The sequence below is a fragment of the Anguilla rostrata genome, chromosome 16 (genome assembly GCF_018555375.3).
Source record: "Anguilla rostrata isolate EN2019 chromosome 16, ASM1855537v3, whole genome shotgun sequence".
Taxonomy (NCBI): domain Eukaryota; kingdom Metazoa; phylum Chordata; class Actinopteri; order Anguilliformes; family Anguillidae; genus Anguilla; species Anguilla rostrata.
Window position 1 is genome coordinate 30,247,516 of NC_057948.1, and position 15,244 is coordinate 30,262,759.

The following is a 15,244-nucleotide window of genomic DNA, read 5'->3' on the forward strand; positions in this document are numbered from 1 at the left end:
TGAGGTCTTCCTGTTTCCTCCAGTATGCCATGAGTCATGGAGTTCCACTGATTTTATATTCACTTAATGTTTTTATTAGAGGCCAGGAATGGTCTTCGCTAGTGCGGGATCAGGTGTGTGTCCCTCACCCTCTGAAGGAAGCATATCAATTGCAGTCCAAAATAAGCAATGGGAACACAGGAAGATCCTCCACCACAGTCCAAACCATTTTACTCTTTTTTTTTTTTAACATGTGCCAGATCTCGCACCTGTAGTTTTTACTGAACTGACAAATATGTGCTGTATATTAATAATTAACTCCCACGTCAACATGCGTGTACAGTAGGCAAACAGCAAGAGAGATCCAGCATCTGGTTGCATACGCACAAGATAGATGTTTGTAGGTAGTTAAGAGACTCGAAAAACAGTTTCCGTCTTGGCTGGTGTAATAGTAAGCAAACACATTGACCAATACACCCTTACGTTTTCATGTACACAGTCTAGTTTGCTAGACTAGACTAGACTCTAAATATTTTCTAACATTTTCTATCACATTTTCTAGTGCCGAGAGGCTAACTTCCCACTAGCTCTCAGCGCCGTTTGTGGCCCAAAACGTAGCAGTGTCACAAATGGAGTGTCCATCCTCACTGGTGCTCATCTAGTGACACAGGAAGTACTGGGCATTATGGGACAGTCCTGCCTGCATTACTTCCTGTCTATAGACATTTCCAACTCTTTTATTTTTCCTGTGCAAGTTTTTTTTTTTGCAGTTTGTTGTTAATTTCTTTTGACAATTATGCTTTCGTGTTACAGTACTCCGTAACATTAAGAAGTATCATAACCAAAAGGTCTACTTAATAGCAATGATTTTGCCATTGCTACAATAGAGACATCTAAAGGTTTCTGGGGGATTTTTTCCCCCTCAGAGGAATGTCTGGAGCATGAAGATTCAGTATTCAGTTTGTGTCTCAGTACACTGCCATAGGAGATTGGGGTCTCCCCTCCCCCCCCCCATCTCCAGCTTGCATACAGTAGAGAAATCCCCCTCAGCACAGATCAGAGGGCATCGGGACCTTCGGTGTTCCTGCACCCCACACTCAACACTATTTGTAGGTTTACTCGGTCCTATGCAGTTTGCAAGCCCAGTGGCAATGTACGTTCTTAAAAATTAAGAGATTATTCACTATAAATTATTTGTAAAGCATCAGGTATTTACAGTGGGTTGCATTCCTGGAATGTTTGTTAACTTGTACATGTGTAGTGCACTCTCTTTTATAAAGAAACATAACAATAAGAGCATAATAAATTTAATACAGAGGAAAAAGCGTGGTCTAGTTTTTTAAAAATATATAATAAGACTGGATTGATTTTATTCATTTTCACTCTGGGGAACTTCCACAGTGAAGAAAGCAAGCATCACGCATATATTTTGAAGCTTTGCTCTTGATTCGCCCTGTGTGGAAATACACAAGCAGACAAAAATGAAATGAAAATTTATTAAATGCAGGCACAAGAAGACACCGAGACAATCAATTGTCCGACCACTGTCGTCATCTTGCGTCCCCATTGACCGCGCCAGCAGAGAAGGAATGACAACTTTCAAGTTTACGCTAGAAGTTACAAACAACTCAGAAATGAGAGTCTCAACCGGACAGATGTACTGCACCCCATAACGGTTTCTTTTACAAGGAAAAAAATGCACTGTTATAATACAGCGAAAGAATCAAACGAATATCAAAATGGCATGGTTTTTTTTTTTGTTTCTTTTCCACAGCAAATCGTACAGCATTTGGGGTTAAAAACAAAATGGCTGGATCTACCACTAATATTAGCAGCATCTTTGTAATGGAGAACAGGTGGACCAGCTCACTCAAATCACTCACGCAAGTCTACATACATCCAAGAGTCCATAGATGCTCTCACCATATACAGCTTGTCCACCGATAACTTTTTTTTTTTTTTCAAAAATTAGAACTTAATTAATGACTGCTTCATATCCATAAGGCCTTTTGAGACATTAAAAAAGATAAGATATAATTTTAGTATACCTCGTCCGGTATTTTCTGTTATCGTGCCGATCAGAAAAATGCAAACAACATGCAAATGACGATTCTGCACTCTCGTTTTTTAATGAAATGCACTGGTGAAATAAGCCACTGTGTGGACTGCGTTCATTCGCTTACACAAGATTTTACTCCAAGGAAATACACGTTACAAGGAAAAGGATAAGATGAAAAACGACTTAATTATAATTAGCAGCCAAATTAATGACAGTCTTCTTTTAATTCTCCCACTGGGGCAGAAGCAGATGAAGGTGATGAGGTCTACGTCTCATTTCTTTCAGCAAGCTCATTTGGCAGACCCAATTTTTTTTTTTTGGCTGGATTCAAACACATTCAATGACACAATAGTAAAATATTCAAAAAACTAATATGTTATTATGTACTACCTACATGTGTGCAAAAAAATCATATTTTTACTTTATACATCCTGGAAAACATCCCACCTATTAACAACCACATAACAAGGTGAAATTAATCTGCTTTTGGACGCATCCTAATCTCTAAAATATCGTGTGGGTGACAACAGAAAAGCTATTAGCGAAGTGCAGCCTTGCATTCAACCTGAGATGGAAGCGTGTAATTTCAGATTTTAATCTTATGAAAATCTCTGGAGATAGTTCAAGTCTGACTGAGCACAACTTATTTTTCATAATTTCTTTTTACGAATGCCTTTTGTAAAGCCGTTTTTTATTCAGAACTTACTAAGCAGAGACCCCGGTAAGATATTCAGTGTTAAATCAACTCCTGTAGAGTAAATTTTACTCTAATGGCAAACATTTCCTTGTTCTTAGACTCGGATTACATGTTCTTAGACTCGGATTACATTTAAAGTTAAATTGACACTGGTAATGTTACTGCTCTGAAAAGCAGGTGTGATGACACTAAGTGTAGTGTACTAACAGTACTGCACCTTAAAACTCCACACTAGTGTATCGGTGTTGGCTCATCAGGTTAAAATTTTATGTGAATTACTCTACAGGGAAATAAAGTAAGGAATATCGATCTGGGGATAACTGTCGGTTACTCATTGATAGGTATCCAACAACAGCATTTCTCAAGTGAGGTAACAGCGTACGTATGAATTCGGTAAATCTCCCAAGCAGGACGGCAGCGCAAAGCAGAATTCTCCGCACAACCCGATGCTCTGGGGAAATCAATTTCGGTTTACTACCACATAAACATCCCATTCCGAGAGTCAGCTCGTGAACGCGGGTCTATGGATTTACGCCCCCCCCCCCCCCCCCGGCGCGGAGTTCAGCTCATTTCGCTCATTTCAGTTCAGTCTTACTGCAGTGTACTTCATTCCGCTTATTCACAAAGGCAAAGTCTTTCGCTTTCCCTACTTTTGCTCCCCAAAACATGTGGCCCACTCAGTCAAAGGCGTAGGACATACTGCATTGCAGATAACGAACGGGCAGCACAGAGAGTGGAGCCGCGTTTCCCCCCCTTCTCTTCAGGGCTGATATATGCTAAATCCAGCAGCACAACAAAAAAAAATGCACCTTCTGCATAATATTTCTTTTTTTTATTTGTCACTGTGCCTCCTGCTGCTGGATTTCCCTTATCTTATGATTAATTGTCCAGCAGTTGTACCTGCCCTTCTCAACGCCTTGGGCCAGATGCCCTTCAGGGCTGGGATATAATGCCTGCAAGCTTCTGAGCAACACAACGCCTAATGCCGCAGAAGCAATGGCAGACAGGTGCCCTGGCTCTGAGACTGACGCCATTTTTGAGAGATCAAGATCAGTCACTTATTGCTTCTTTCAAACATCCCTGATGATAGTTCCACTAAACATGTGAAACACCATCGCACCGACACCCACTGATACTCACGCGCACGCAAGTAAGCACGCACACTCGTACGCAAGCACGTGCACGCGCACTCATAAGCAAGCACGTGCACGCACACTCGTACGCAAGCACGTGCGCTCACACTCGTACGCAAGCACGTGCACGCGCACTCATAAGCAAGCATGTGCACTCGCACTCGTACGCAAGCACGTGCACTCGCACTCGTGCGCAAGCACGGAAAAAGGCCATAACAGAACACAAACAAAAAAATGCTAAGACACAACACAAGATTTGAGATGCAATACCACACACAAAAAAACAAACAAAAAAACAAAACAAATTCAAGTAAGAACCAAATTGGAGGATACATTAACGGGAAAACAAGGAAATTAGAGCTTATTTCAAAGACAGAACACGTTTCCCCCTGGGGTTCCAGTGACCTCCCTCTCTTTAATGCCCCGCTCAGGCCTGCAGCGAGGCCTAGCCGAAGAGATAAATCATAATTACCTCAGCCTCTTTTCCCCGCCGCCTTCCAAGAGACACCATTACATCACCACCACAGCCCTGCTTGCTTTCTCATGCATCAGCAATTTTCGCTTTCTAATGTTACCAGGGCCGCCAAAGGCGGAGCTGCAACGAAGGGCCCCCCCCCTCCTCCCGCGAGCTCCCCCCCCCCCCTGAGGTCTGAGTTTCCGTTAAAAGGGTCGGGCTGAAACCGCCACGGAGTAAACAGATCCGCGCGGCTGAAAGAAGCCATTCAGACAGGCCCTTCTCCGTTCAAGCTGCCTAACGATCCTCCGCTTTTCTCCTGAGTTCAAACCTCCTCACCGATTGGCCGACGCGTGAGCTCCGTTCGCGAGCGTCTCTCCCAGAATCTCCAGAGGCAAAACGGCGATAACTGCGGGATTAAAGCAACGACAAAAACAACAACAACAACGACGGCGACGACAAAACAAGATTGAAATTTCCTTTCAGTTCATCCCTTTAGTTCCACTAAGATGGTGAGCCCATCTACTTTTTTTTAAAATGGCAAAAAAATAACTGGAAAAAAAAACAACAGCAAAAAAAGCAAGTAAAGTCACAGGATAGTCACTTCGGCAGGAACTGGTCCTTTCTTGAAGCTGGTTTTTCGATCTCTTGTAAGGCAGGGGGAGAGAAAGTGCTTTTTTTGGGGGGGGGCCCACAATTCGACAGCGGCCGATATGTCACATGACCCCGTCCGTACCAGAGCCAACTGGGGCTGCAGCAATGAAGGGGAGCGGAAGGGCTTGGGGTGAAAGGTCAGGCCTGGGAAAGATTAGAAGGAATTTTTTAAAAAGCCTGCGGTTTGCTGTGAATTGGTGAATTGCTCTCCGCACCTCGGTACTAAATTGTGCTGTCCGGCTGACTGGCAGCTCTGACGCAGCCAGGGAACCGGTCTGTGGCAGAGGAGATGGAGGGGGAGAGAAAAAAGCGAAGCGGTGAGGTTATTTTCCTGACAGCGAAGGCCCAGCGAACGCCTCCTGATGGCGCGAGGGAGAGGGAGAGGAGAGAGAGAGAGAGAGAGTGGGCGGCTCGCTGGCTCAGCACACGAGAAGGGTCTCGTCATCGTCCCCGTCGCTCCCACAGCAGGGCTGCTCCTGCTCCTGCTCCTCCCCGATTGGCAATTCCACAGACTGGCACATCTGATCAGCTCCCTGTGTCCCTGAGGGCCCCGGGTCCCAGGACGGGGCGGGGGCGGGGCCGTGTCCCTCGGGGGGGGTGGAGGGCACTCGGAGGGGGTCCGGGCTGGGGGACGCGCCCAGGGGGGCGTACCGCCGCAGGGCCAGGTTGGCGGCCAGCCCCCGCACCAGCCTTCGGGACGCCCTGCGGCCGTAGGCCTCGCTGGAGTTCTCGGGCGGCGCGGCGCCCCGCTGCCTGCCGGCGCCCGGCGTGTCCGTCAGACCCAAGGGCGGGCAGCCGCTGCGGGAGGCCCCGCCCCCTGGCGCCTCAGGAGAGCCCACTCCCGACCCCCCCTCCTCCTCCTCCTCCTCCTCTTCCTCTTCCTCCGGACTGTCTGAGGCGGAGAGGGGCGAGGAAGGGGTGGGCGGGGACAGGGGGGTGGGCGGGGACTCTGTGGGGGGCCGGTAAAGGGCGTCCGCGTGCGCCTGCAGGGCCAGCCCCAGGGCGGCGGCGGAGGAGCAGGGGGAGGGCGTCAGCCCCGTGCCGGACCCCGCCCCGCCCACGGCCTGGTAGCTGTGCGAGCGCGTCAGGGACGGGTGGCTGGCCCCCGGGGGCGTCAGCAGCGGGATCTGGCCCCGGAGCCGGGTCCCGCGGTGGAAGAGGCGGCTCCAGAGGCGCCCCAGGCGGCGGCGGGACGAGGCCCGGCGGGTGGAGTGGCGGCGGATCTGCCGGCGCATGGCGGTGCGGATGTTCTGGAGCATGGAGGCCTGGGGGGGGGGGCAGACACGGCTCATCCATCAATATCAGGGCCCAGTGCACACGTTACCGTCTCTGCCACCATTCGGCTCCTTTAAGCACCCTTGTTAGCTTGCAACATGTCTGCCGTGTTTACATTAGTGCTGATATGGCCTTCAATCCTATATCAGCAGTACACTTCAGATCAGGGGTGTCCAATCTTATCTGAAAAGGGCCAGTGTGGGTTCAGGTTTTAGCCCAGCAATACAACACTGGATTGAACTATTTAGCTAATGGTCTTGACTAAAGACCTAGAAAAGTAGAATCAGGTGTGTTAGTGCTGGGCTAGAACAAAAATACTGCACCCACGCCGGCCGATTTCGAATAAGATCAGACACCCCTGCTCTAGATTGTGTAGTGTAGCGCTACAAGTGGAGAAGGCAGTTTTGGCTTTTTTTTTGCCAATTCCTGAACAGTGTTAGGTTCCACAAGCAGCTAGCGTGTGCCAACAGCCAACAAAAGCCTACTTTCAATCACTGAAGAAAGAAAAAAAAAAAAAGACAGCACAAAGCAGTGTATGAGATATGGAGTATGGAGAGAGCGTGTGAAAGGAGGGAGCGCCAGGGCGGAACATGTCAGGACATGCAGGACCGAAGAGAAAGAGGAGGGACGAGGTGAAGTGGATGGGAGAGCTTATTTAACCTGTCCTCAGCACAGCCACCGCTGCAACGGAGAGAAACGCGGGAGGAGGAGGCGGAGGAGGAGAGAAATGGCCGCGCAGCTTGAACGAGACAGTTTGGTGACTCGGCGCCAAGCGAACGCTTCGCGGTCCCGCGAGGCAGCGTCGGTGACTGGTGGGCGGCACATTATGGTCTGGAAAGCGCTGCCGTGGCAACGCGTGCAGCGCTTTGATTGCGTGTGGAGTGTCAAACCGAGACTCTCGAGATGTAACAGATAACAGATCAAGCGGCATGTGGCTAATGTTTTAAATATGGAACATGCTCAATCTAGGCAATACAAAAATAATACCAAACAAGAGAAATAATGCAATGTGTACAAGCAAAAGTGGCGACAGGAAATGTTTTTATACAGCAGCAATTCTATACTGTCATAATATTGCCATACATAAATATTCCCATTAGCGTTAGCCAGTTCTTTTACTGCACATTCTTATTATTATGAATAAACACGGCAAAATAGTAAGCAGCAGAGGAGTATATCAGCTACCTAAGGCTCTGTTGTTTTCGCTCACTTCACGAGTTTTCAAGGGCGAGCCAGCGGCATTGTACACACCGTAATCCTCCACTCAGTATATTGGACCGCGTTTCCTATAGCTCTCTCTCCCCGACCCCTGAGCACATTAATTAAATTACTGTAGCAGCACCGAGAGCAGCTTTAATGTAGCGATATACTTTTCCTGCGCTGGTGCTTGTATGATGCTGGTTATGAGAAGCGTGACGCGCTCAGGACAATGAAACACTAATAATAATAATTGACTGAATTCCCGTTAATTGACCGTTGAGACCCATTACAGGGTTCACAACAGACAACCCTAGTTTACAGACTGCTGGGAAAATAGAAATTAAAGGCATTCTCGCTGCTGATAAAATATCTCCAAGAAGACATTGTGTTTAGGTACTTCACCCTGAGTGGTACTGCATAGTGCAATAACCTGGATGTGGATTCAAACTGAACGAATGCCAAATTCATAATGGCAACTTTAAACAATTAAGGGACACCTGGCGGAAATACTATCATTCATCATTATCACCAAAGACCCCAGTATCATAACATAACCGTAATCTGGCAAAGCAAAACTACATGGAAATCAAGGTTAGCTTTGGCCACAGTAGCACTGATAAAACGTCAGCCATTTTCTAACTGGCGGATTCTAACAGGAAAGGCCAGCAGCTATGTTCAGTCCCTCTAGGTTAACTGACAACAGCCCACCTACCAGTAAATCACACCTTGAGACTTCCTGTCAATGTGGGCTACACAGATGGAACTCATTTCCCCATTCATGACAGCTTATAATAAATGCCATAATACTGCCATGTAACATGCAATGACGAATGTTATGACAGACCTTAACGTAATTGCTTGTAATACACTAAATTATGTCATTTCACCTGTCAAGGCAAAATTATGACAAAATTGCAAATCACTGTCTATGTCGTATAGATAATACTGCCATTCCTTCTTCCTTTTTAACACACAGCCTGCTCTGTGTTTCCAAGTAAAAATTCAGTGCTGCAAAATGGCACATAAACCCGTATTGTTGAGTTGGCAAAAACAATGTTTTCTCACTTGGAGAGCTGTTTTCACACACCTGATCTTTCTGTGCAAAATGAAAACAAACCTCACAGAAATGAACTAAAACTAAAATATTCATTTAAAAAAAAAAAAAAACACTATAAGACTACAGGAATCTCACTGAAAACAACATTGTCTTGTAGAATGGTGGTCAACCATTCTCATTCATTATTGCTGGGGTATAAACCATTAGCATCGAACCATAGATAACAAATGCCTTGAACAAGGACAAAGGGAGCACTTACTATCTTTTATACCGAAGAGCATCCAAACTCATCAACAAATGTACTATGAATTACTGATCATAGTATATATTATTTATTATTACATAGGCTATATGCTTTATAATACATTATCTATTTTTGCATTTAAAGGGAAATGTTGATGTTATCGGCTGGTCTTACGTAATCGCTTATATTCAATCGGCATTGGTCCTTAACTTTGACAGACAAGTGAAACGTGGGCATTGCACTTTCTCTCCACAACCCCAGTCTGATGAGTTTTAGAGATTGCTGAATTTGCCGAACTTGGGTGCAAATAAACAAATTCGTACTTAATTAATATAATCCCATTATTAATCAGCATAGCTATAATAAAGAACATAATATCAATATGCTTAATTTCCACGAATCATGTCAAATACAATTCTATTTTACTAAACCAAATAGAATATACAAAGAACATGTTTTACTTTGGCTGAAAACTGCCCACAAAACAGTACTGGCTATATATATGCACAAAGTGGAATTAAATGAAAGGCAGCAGTGTCTATAATTTCCTTGAGTATAAATTCTTGTGTGAATGCATCTCAAACAAATGGCCTAAAATAAGTAACTAGAACAGGCGAGGTACTGCATAGGCTCTGAGATAACACCTTCTGTCAGGGCACTTCTGCTTCAACTTAAAAGAGCACGCAGCTATTTGCACTGGGAGAGCATTAAAGGGGATGTGACATTGTGTCCCCTGTTGCTCCACAGGATGACAAAGAGCCTTAAATCTACTGTAATACCCTTTATGTAAACCCATGAATAAAGTGAAAAATTGAAAACGCTTTTTTCCCCCTCCCCCTCCGCCTTGCGTCTAGAAGGGGTTCTGAGACGAGAACCGCCTTCCGCCTCTCAGGGGGAGGCTCACAGTGGGCAAGACAGCCCCACGCGGGGAACGCGGGCGCGACAAGTCTATCAGCCCCGGCGAATATTATTTATTCATCCCCCCCCCCCCCGAACCAACCCCAACCGTCTGGACGTCTTTAAGCGGTGGAGAAGAAATAGGGCTCGGGAGCCTGGGGGACACGTTCAGTTCCCCGCGCGCCTTTTTGATGGATGAGCGGCGAGCCCCCCGTTCGATGGGCTGAGATTTCGAACGCCCGGCTTCTTCAACTCAACTTCAACTCTTTTTTTTTTTTTTTAACTAGGCAGCACGCAGAGAGAAAATGAGAGGTTTTGCAAGGGATTATGTGCAACGTGCATTATGCAACTACTACTGTGTTAATTAAAATGTGAATTTAAAAAAAAAAGGCTGAGCATTTTCTATTCGGTCCTTATGTCAAACACAAGCAGCGTTGATGATGACCTTTAATTTGAACACTTCATAAAGCTATGGGACACTGGCTGGCTCATCCTGATTAGACATTGTTCCAGTACGTGCATTGGTAAAATACTAAATTCAGACCAAGCCACCGGCTATGCGCCCTATAAGGCAGTGTGTAACTATGCGCAGTGTCACGCAGGGTAGAAGGGACTGAGATGGCGGGTTGCACGCATCTCATCGCACACCAGCGTCAACAACTCACACCCAATGGATGCGTTACAGGTGCAGGTGCTGCAGAGCGCATCGCATTATAAAACCGCTGGGAAATCCTGTGAGACGCCAGCGGGAAATCACCTGAGACGGGTTGTAGACCGGGAAATCCTCCACGGGCGGGATGAGGCCCTGAGCGATGAGCTGACCGTAGGAGGGCGGAGCCTCTCTCCTCACAAACTCCGCCTCCAATCGCGTCATCTGGGTTTCAAAGGCCCTGTGGTGAGAGAGAGACAGAGACAAACTAAGAGGATATCAAAGGATTTGTCTGAGGACTGTCCACAGTGTGATTTCACAACTTTATTGGTCTATGCTTCATCATGTCTTTTTTTTTTTACCTCTCTGGTCCCAAAACTATCATGATGGGTCTCCCACAACAGACTTGGACCACAAAAATGATTACAAAACATTTTTTTTGTTGTTTACTCCGATGTCAAAGATTACAGCGGAAATGGGAAACTGCAGAAAACACAGTTCGCAACAAGAAACAGGAACTTTCATTCCTTTCTGAAGGATGTTGCAACACAACAACAGCAAGGTCTACAGAATATAGGCTAGTCTGTGCCATTCATCAGACAGGGCCGTTCAGCTCACAGCACAAAGCGCTCTCCATTTCAGATAACAGCTCCCGTTTCAAATTTAACCGATCAGGCCAATATTGCTGTATGAGTCATGACAGGACCAAACGGCAGGATAGAATTATCCAGGGCGAGTGGGGGTAATACAGCTGCTAAATCTGTCTCCCCACACCCCTCAGTGTCCTCAGTCACATGCTGTGGGGTCCGGCCAGGCGGACTCAACAGGGAAGCCGATTCAGAAACGTCCGATTTGGTTACACAGAGGACGGATTACCACAGCCTGAGCTTCCATAATCCCGCGCAACACAATAGCAACAAAGCGGCAGCGATTTGCCATTTACTCTGTCATCAATTAGCGGGGGGGTTGACTCGCCATGCTGGAGATGGCGGAAGAGGCGGGGGGGGGGGGGGGGTTTCAGGGAAACGTGGGCGGCTGCCAGGCCGACTGCACGAGGTAAGGACAGTGAGAGGATGGCGGAGTAAACTGGAAAGCGGGGTGGGGGGAGAGAGGGAGAGAGGGAGGGGGGCACACCTGTACTCGCGCGTGCGGAGGGAGTAGAGCTTGAAGGCGCAGCCCAGGGCGATGACCAGCAGCAGGCCGCACACCAGGCTGCCGATCAGCGCCGCCGTGATGACCTTGCGCGGCACCGCCACCAGGCAGTCGCGCTCGTCGCTGCCGTCCTGGCAGTCCTCCTGCCCGTCGCAGCGCCACGTCTCGAAGATGCACAGGTTGGTGCCGCAGTGGAAGTTGCCCGGCTGGCAGTTGAAGCAGTTCTTCTCGTCGGAGCCCTCCGGGCACTTCTTCTGGTTGTTGCAGCGCTCGGAGGCCGGGTAGCAGGCCCCGCTGGCGCCCTCGCACGGGTACTCCCCCGCCGGGCAGACGGGGCAGTCCTCCTCGTCCTTGCCCGACGGGCAGTGCCAGTAGCCGTCGCAGCGCTGGCGCTCGGAGAAGCAGCCCTGGTCGCTGCCGCAGGGCCGCTCCCCGGGGAAGCAGTAGCCCTTGACCTGGTAGGAGGCGTTGAAGCCGTGGCCGGCGCCGCGGGGCCGGGCGTGGTACAGCACGGTCATCTGGCCGCGGCTGGACTCCACCACGGCGGGCCGCCGGTTGTTGCGGTGGGAGAAGGCCTGCAGCAGGCGGTCGGCCCGCTCGCCCGCCCCGTCGTACACGCGCACCGAGTCGCCGGGCCCCAGCTGCAGGTCCAGCTGCAGGACGATGCGCTTCGGGTCCTGCGTGTCCAGCAGCCAGGAGCAGCGCAGGTCGGCGGCGCCGCCGCGGTCGGGCCGGAAGAAGTCCGGCGAGGCGAAGGAGCCGTAGAAGTTGGCCAGGCGCTTGCCGCAGGACGTGTCGGGGCAGCCGGCCTCGTCCGAGCCGTCGGCGCAGTCGCGGGCGCCGTCGCAGCGCAGCGTGTTGGGCAGGCACTGGGTGGACTGCGCCTGCGTGCACTGGAAGGTGGCGGGCGGGCACAGGCTGGGCCGGGCCTCGGTGGGCGGGGGGGCGCAGCTCTTCTCGTCCGTGCTGTCGCCGCACTCGTCCAGACCGTTGCAGCGCCAGGCCCTCGGGAGGCACTTCCCGTTCCCACACAGGAACTCCTCGTTCTGACAGCTGCTCTGGCCCAGTCTGCCTGCACAGAGGACACAGCACACTCTTCAACACACTCCTCACACATTCTTCACATACAAACACACACAAGTGTATACACGTGCACGCATGCACGCGCACACACACACACACACACACACACACACACGAGCGCACACACACACACGAGCGCACGCACACACACGAGCGCACGCACACACACACATCAGGATGGCAGAACCCTGCCATCAAGCACAGACAAAGCAAAAATGTGCTCATCTTCGGTTGCAGTCTTTTGGGTGCTTAAGCTTTAGAGAATTATCACTCATAACTGCCATAAACATTTTAAAATTATTTAGCCATTTCACATCTAACCTTCAGGTATTTGCCAGCATCAATATGGCTAAAATCATTTTTAGAAGTTTCAGAAACTACATCACCTGTGTGCCGGCCAATTTCTGATGTAGTCAATTCCGGCTCTCAAAAAAAAAAACCGATCGGAGCCTTCAAACAAAGTCAGCACCTCATATCTGTGTGTGAGAAACGTGGCTCCTGTTTGCCAGTGTTGTATAGAGATTGGGTGTGAAGTCTGGCCTCCAGCATGTTTCAGGGCTGACCATGCCCTGTTAATGGGCCCTGCTGAGTTCAATAGAGAACCTGCTGTCGGCTCCAAGCAACAGGAAACACTTGCCCAATCAGGGATGCAACAAGGGGTGAGAAAGACCGCACGCAATAACTTTCTCTTGGTCAACATCATCAACTGTCACTTTTGTCCTCCAAGAACAGACAAATCCAATTCCTTTCACTTCCAATTTCATCAAGCCCCTGATGGCTTAGGTAACACATACAGATCTGAGGCCAACAGTTTTAACACACTGATAAAAAGGAGACGAGCTTTTGAATATTGTTCATTTCCTCTGCTTTTATCGATCTTAGAAAGTGCCTCATAGCGATGTGAAAACAACCGTCCATCGACTCACTTTTTTTTTTTATTTTTTAAAGTGAGTATTTAGCGCTTAATGACGCCCAGGGTAGAAAGAAGCTGCCACATTGAACAGAAGGCATAGTTCCACTCCGTAAGGTTCAGCAGAAAGATAAAATGTTTCAAACTTCACCCCTGCAGTACCCCTGTGTATTTTGTTGCAATTCCTACCATGTAATGAGCTGTTTTTCGGCACTTTTAACATCTAATGAGGGACTAATTTACCCTATTAATACCACATTAGATCAGGTTACAAACAATGAGGCCTTTAAATCAGTCTGACCAGTTATCACACAACAAATGCTTTAGTTTCTGAAACGTGCCCTGCTAAGTGATTCCTTTTCAAAAACCACACATTTAAACATTTTAGCTGGCAATTTGCGATCTGAAATCACCAAGTGTTAAATACTGGGTGTAAAAGCAACTGTCAATGAGGCGGCTGCTTTGTGTCAGAATCTGAAACAAAAATTATGGAACCCAACCAATGAGATTTGTTAGAATGAAAACCAGCACACTTGTAGGAACACCATGACGGAGTTTGGGAACCATCGATTTTGGCACACAGGAGGGATTATGTGGAATAGTGTGTGGGACAGTGTGTGTATCTAGAACCTAACAATGAGATTTGTTAGAATGAAAACCAGCACACGTGGAGGAACTCCATGACAAAGTTTGGGAACCACTGAGACTGACATACAGCAGGGATTATGTGGAATAGTGTGTGGGACAGTGTGTGTATCTAGAACCTAACATTGAGATTGGTTAGAATGAGAAGCAGCACACGTGGAGGAACTCCATGACAAGGTTTGTGAACCATTAACACTGACCTACAGGAGGGATTATGTGGAATAGTGGGTTTAATAGTGTGTGTAACAGGGTGAATATCTGAGCACAGATGGCTCTAAGGGACCTCACCCCGGATGTAGGACAGGCGGAAGCCCTGGGCCAGCCCGGAGCTGTTGGCCTGGGAGTGGAAGTAGAGCCAGACCCTGCCCCGCGAGGAGATGAAGGGCGGGGGCAGGAGGGAGCCGCACACCCGGTACTCCTCCCTCCACGTGGGCCCCAGCATCAGCCAGTCCCCCGCACACTTCCCAGACTCCTCCAGGTCAAAGTTTCGAAAGCTGCGTGAAAGGGGGTGAGAGAGAACGCGACGGGTTAGCGACAGGTTAGCGACAGGTTAGCTCCAGGTGAACAGCTGAGAACATGTGCTGCATTGTAACGGACATCGCACCTTTCCAGTAATATTAATATTAAAATAGGCGATTTTCATAAAACTCAATATCTATGGAAATATGTGTAGATAATAAGACCCATCGCTGGATCTCAGGGCATGTTGATAAAGACAGACTCTCACAAACACGGGCTTCGTCACACTTGTACAACTCCTGCCCAGAAAAATTACCGAAGGCGATATAGATGAACATTCCTAGGTTTGGCACTCCCACTGTGACCTTTAACAAAGTACTGAATTGCTTCAAGTAAATATCCAGCTGAATAACTACATGAAAAAATAAAAATAAGCTGTACATTTTTACTGTGGATGAGAGAGGCTGTTAAACACCTTGAATGTGAAACATAATTGGAAAGTGTACCTTTGCAAATCAGCAGTACTGGACGCAATAACAGTGAAATAATGTTTGGAACGAGCTCCTGAAAACACTCAAGCAAAACCAATGCTCTGGCCAACAGGCACAATGCAGGGAAATGAAAAGGAACATTCCACAGACACTAGCATTAGCGTAACGTGCAGCGAACAATGAAGTGCACAAAGATGACAACCAGG

At 48.1% G+C, this 15,244-nt stretch overlaps 1 protein-coding gene across 4 annotated transcripts in view; it reads right to left on the reverse strand.

The window, feature by feature from the left end:
* Positions 1–1,457: 1,457 nt before the first annotated feature.
* lrp3 (low density lipoprotein receptor-related protein 3) overlaps positions 1,458–15,244 on the reverse strand; it is a 28,958-nt gene continuing 15,171 nt past the window's right edge. For all 4 annotated transcript variants that reach the window (XM_064312062.1, XM_064312061.1, XM_064312063.1 and 1 more), the window contains 4 exons: positions 14,377–14,582; positions 11,433–12,522; positions 10,407–10,539; positions 1,458–6,241 (listed from right to left, as the gene is read on the reverse strand). In XM_064312062.1, coding sequence (XP_064168132.1) covers positions 5,396–6,241; positions 10,407–10,539; positions 11,433–12,522; positions 14,377–14,582 — 2,275 coding nt within the window. In that variant the 3' untranslated portion in view covers positions 1,458–5,395. The remainder of the gene's footprint in view (positions 6,242–10,406; positions 10,540–11,432; positions 12,523–14,376; positions 14,583–15,244) is intronic.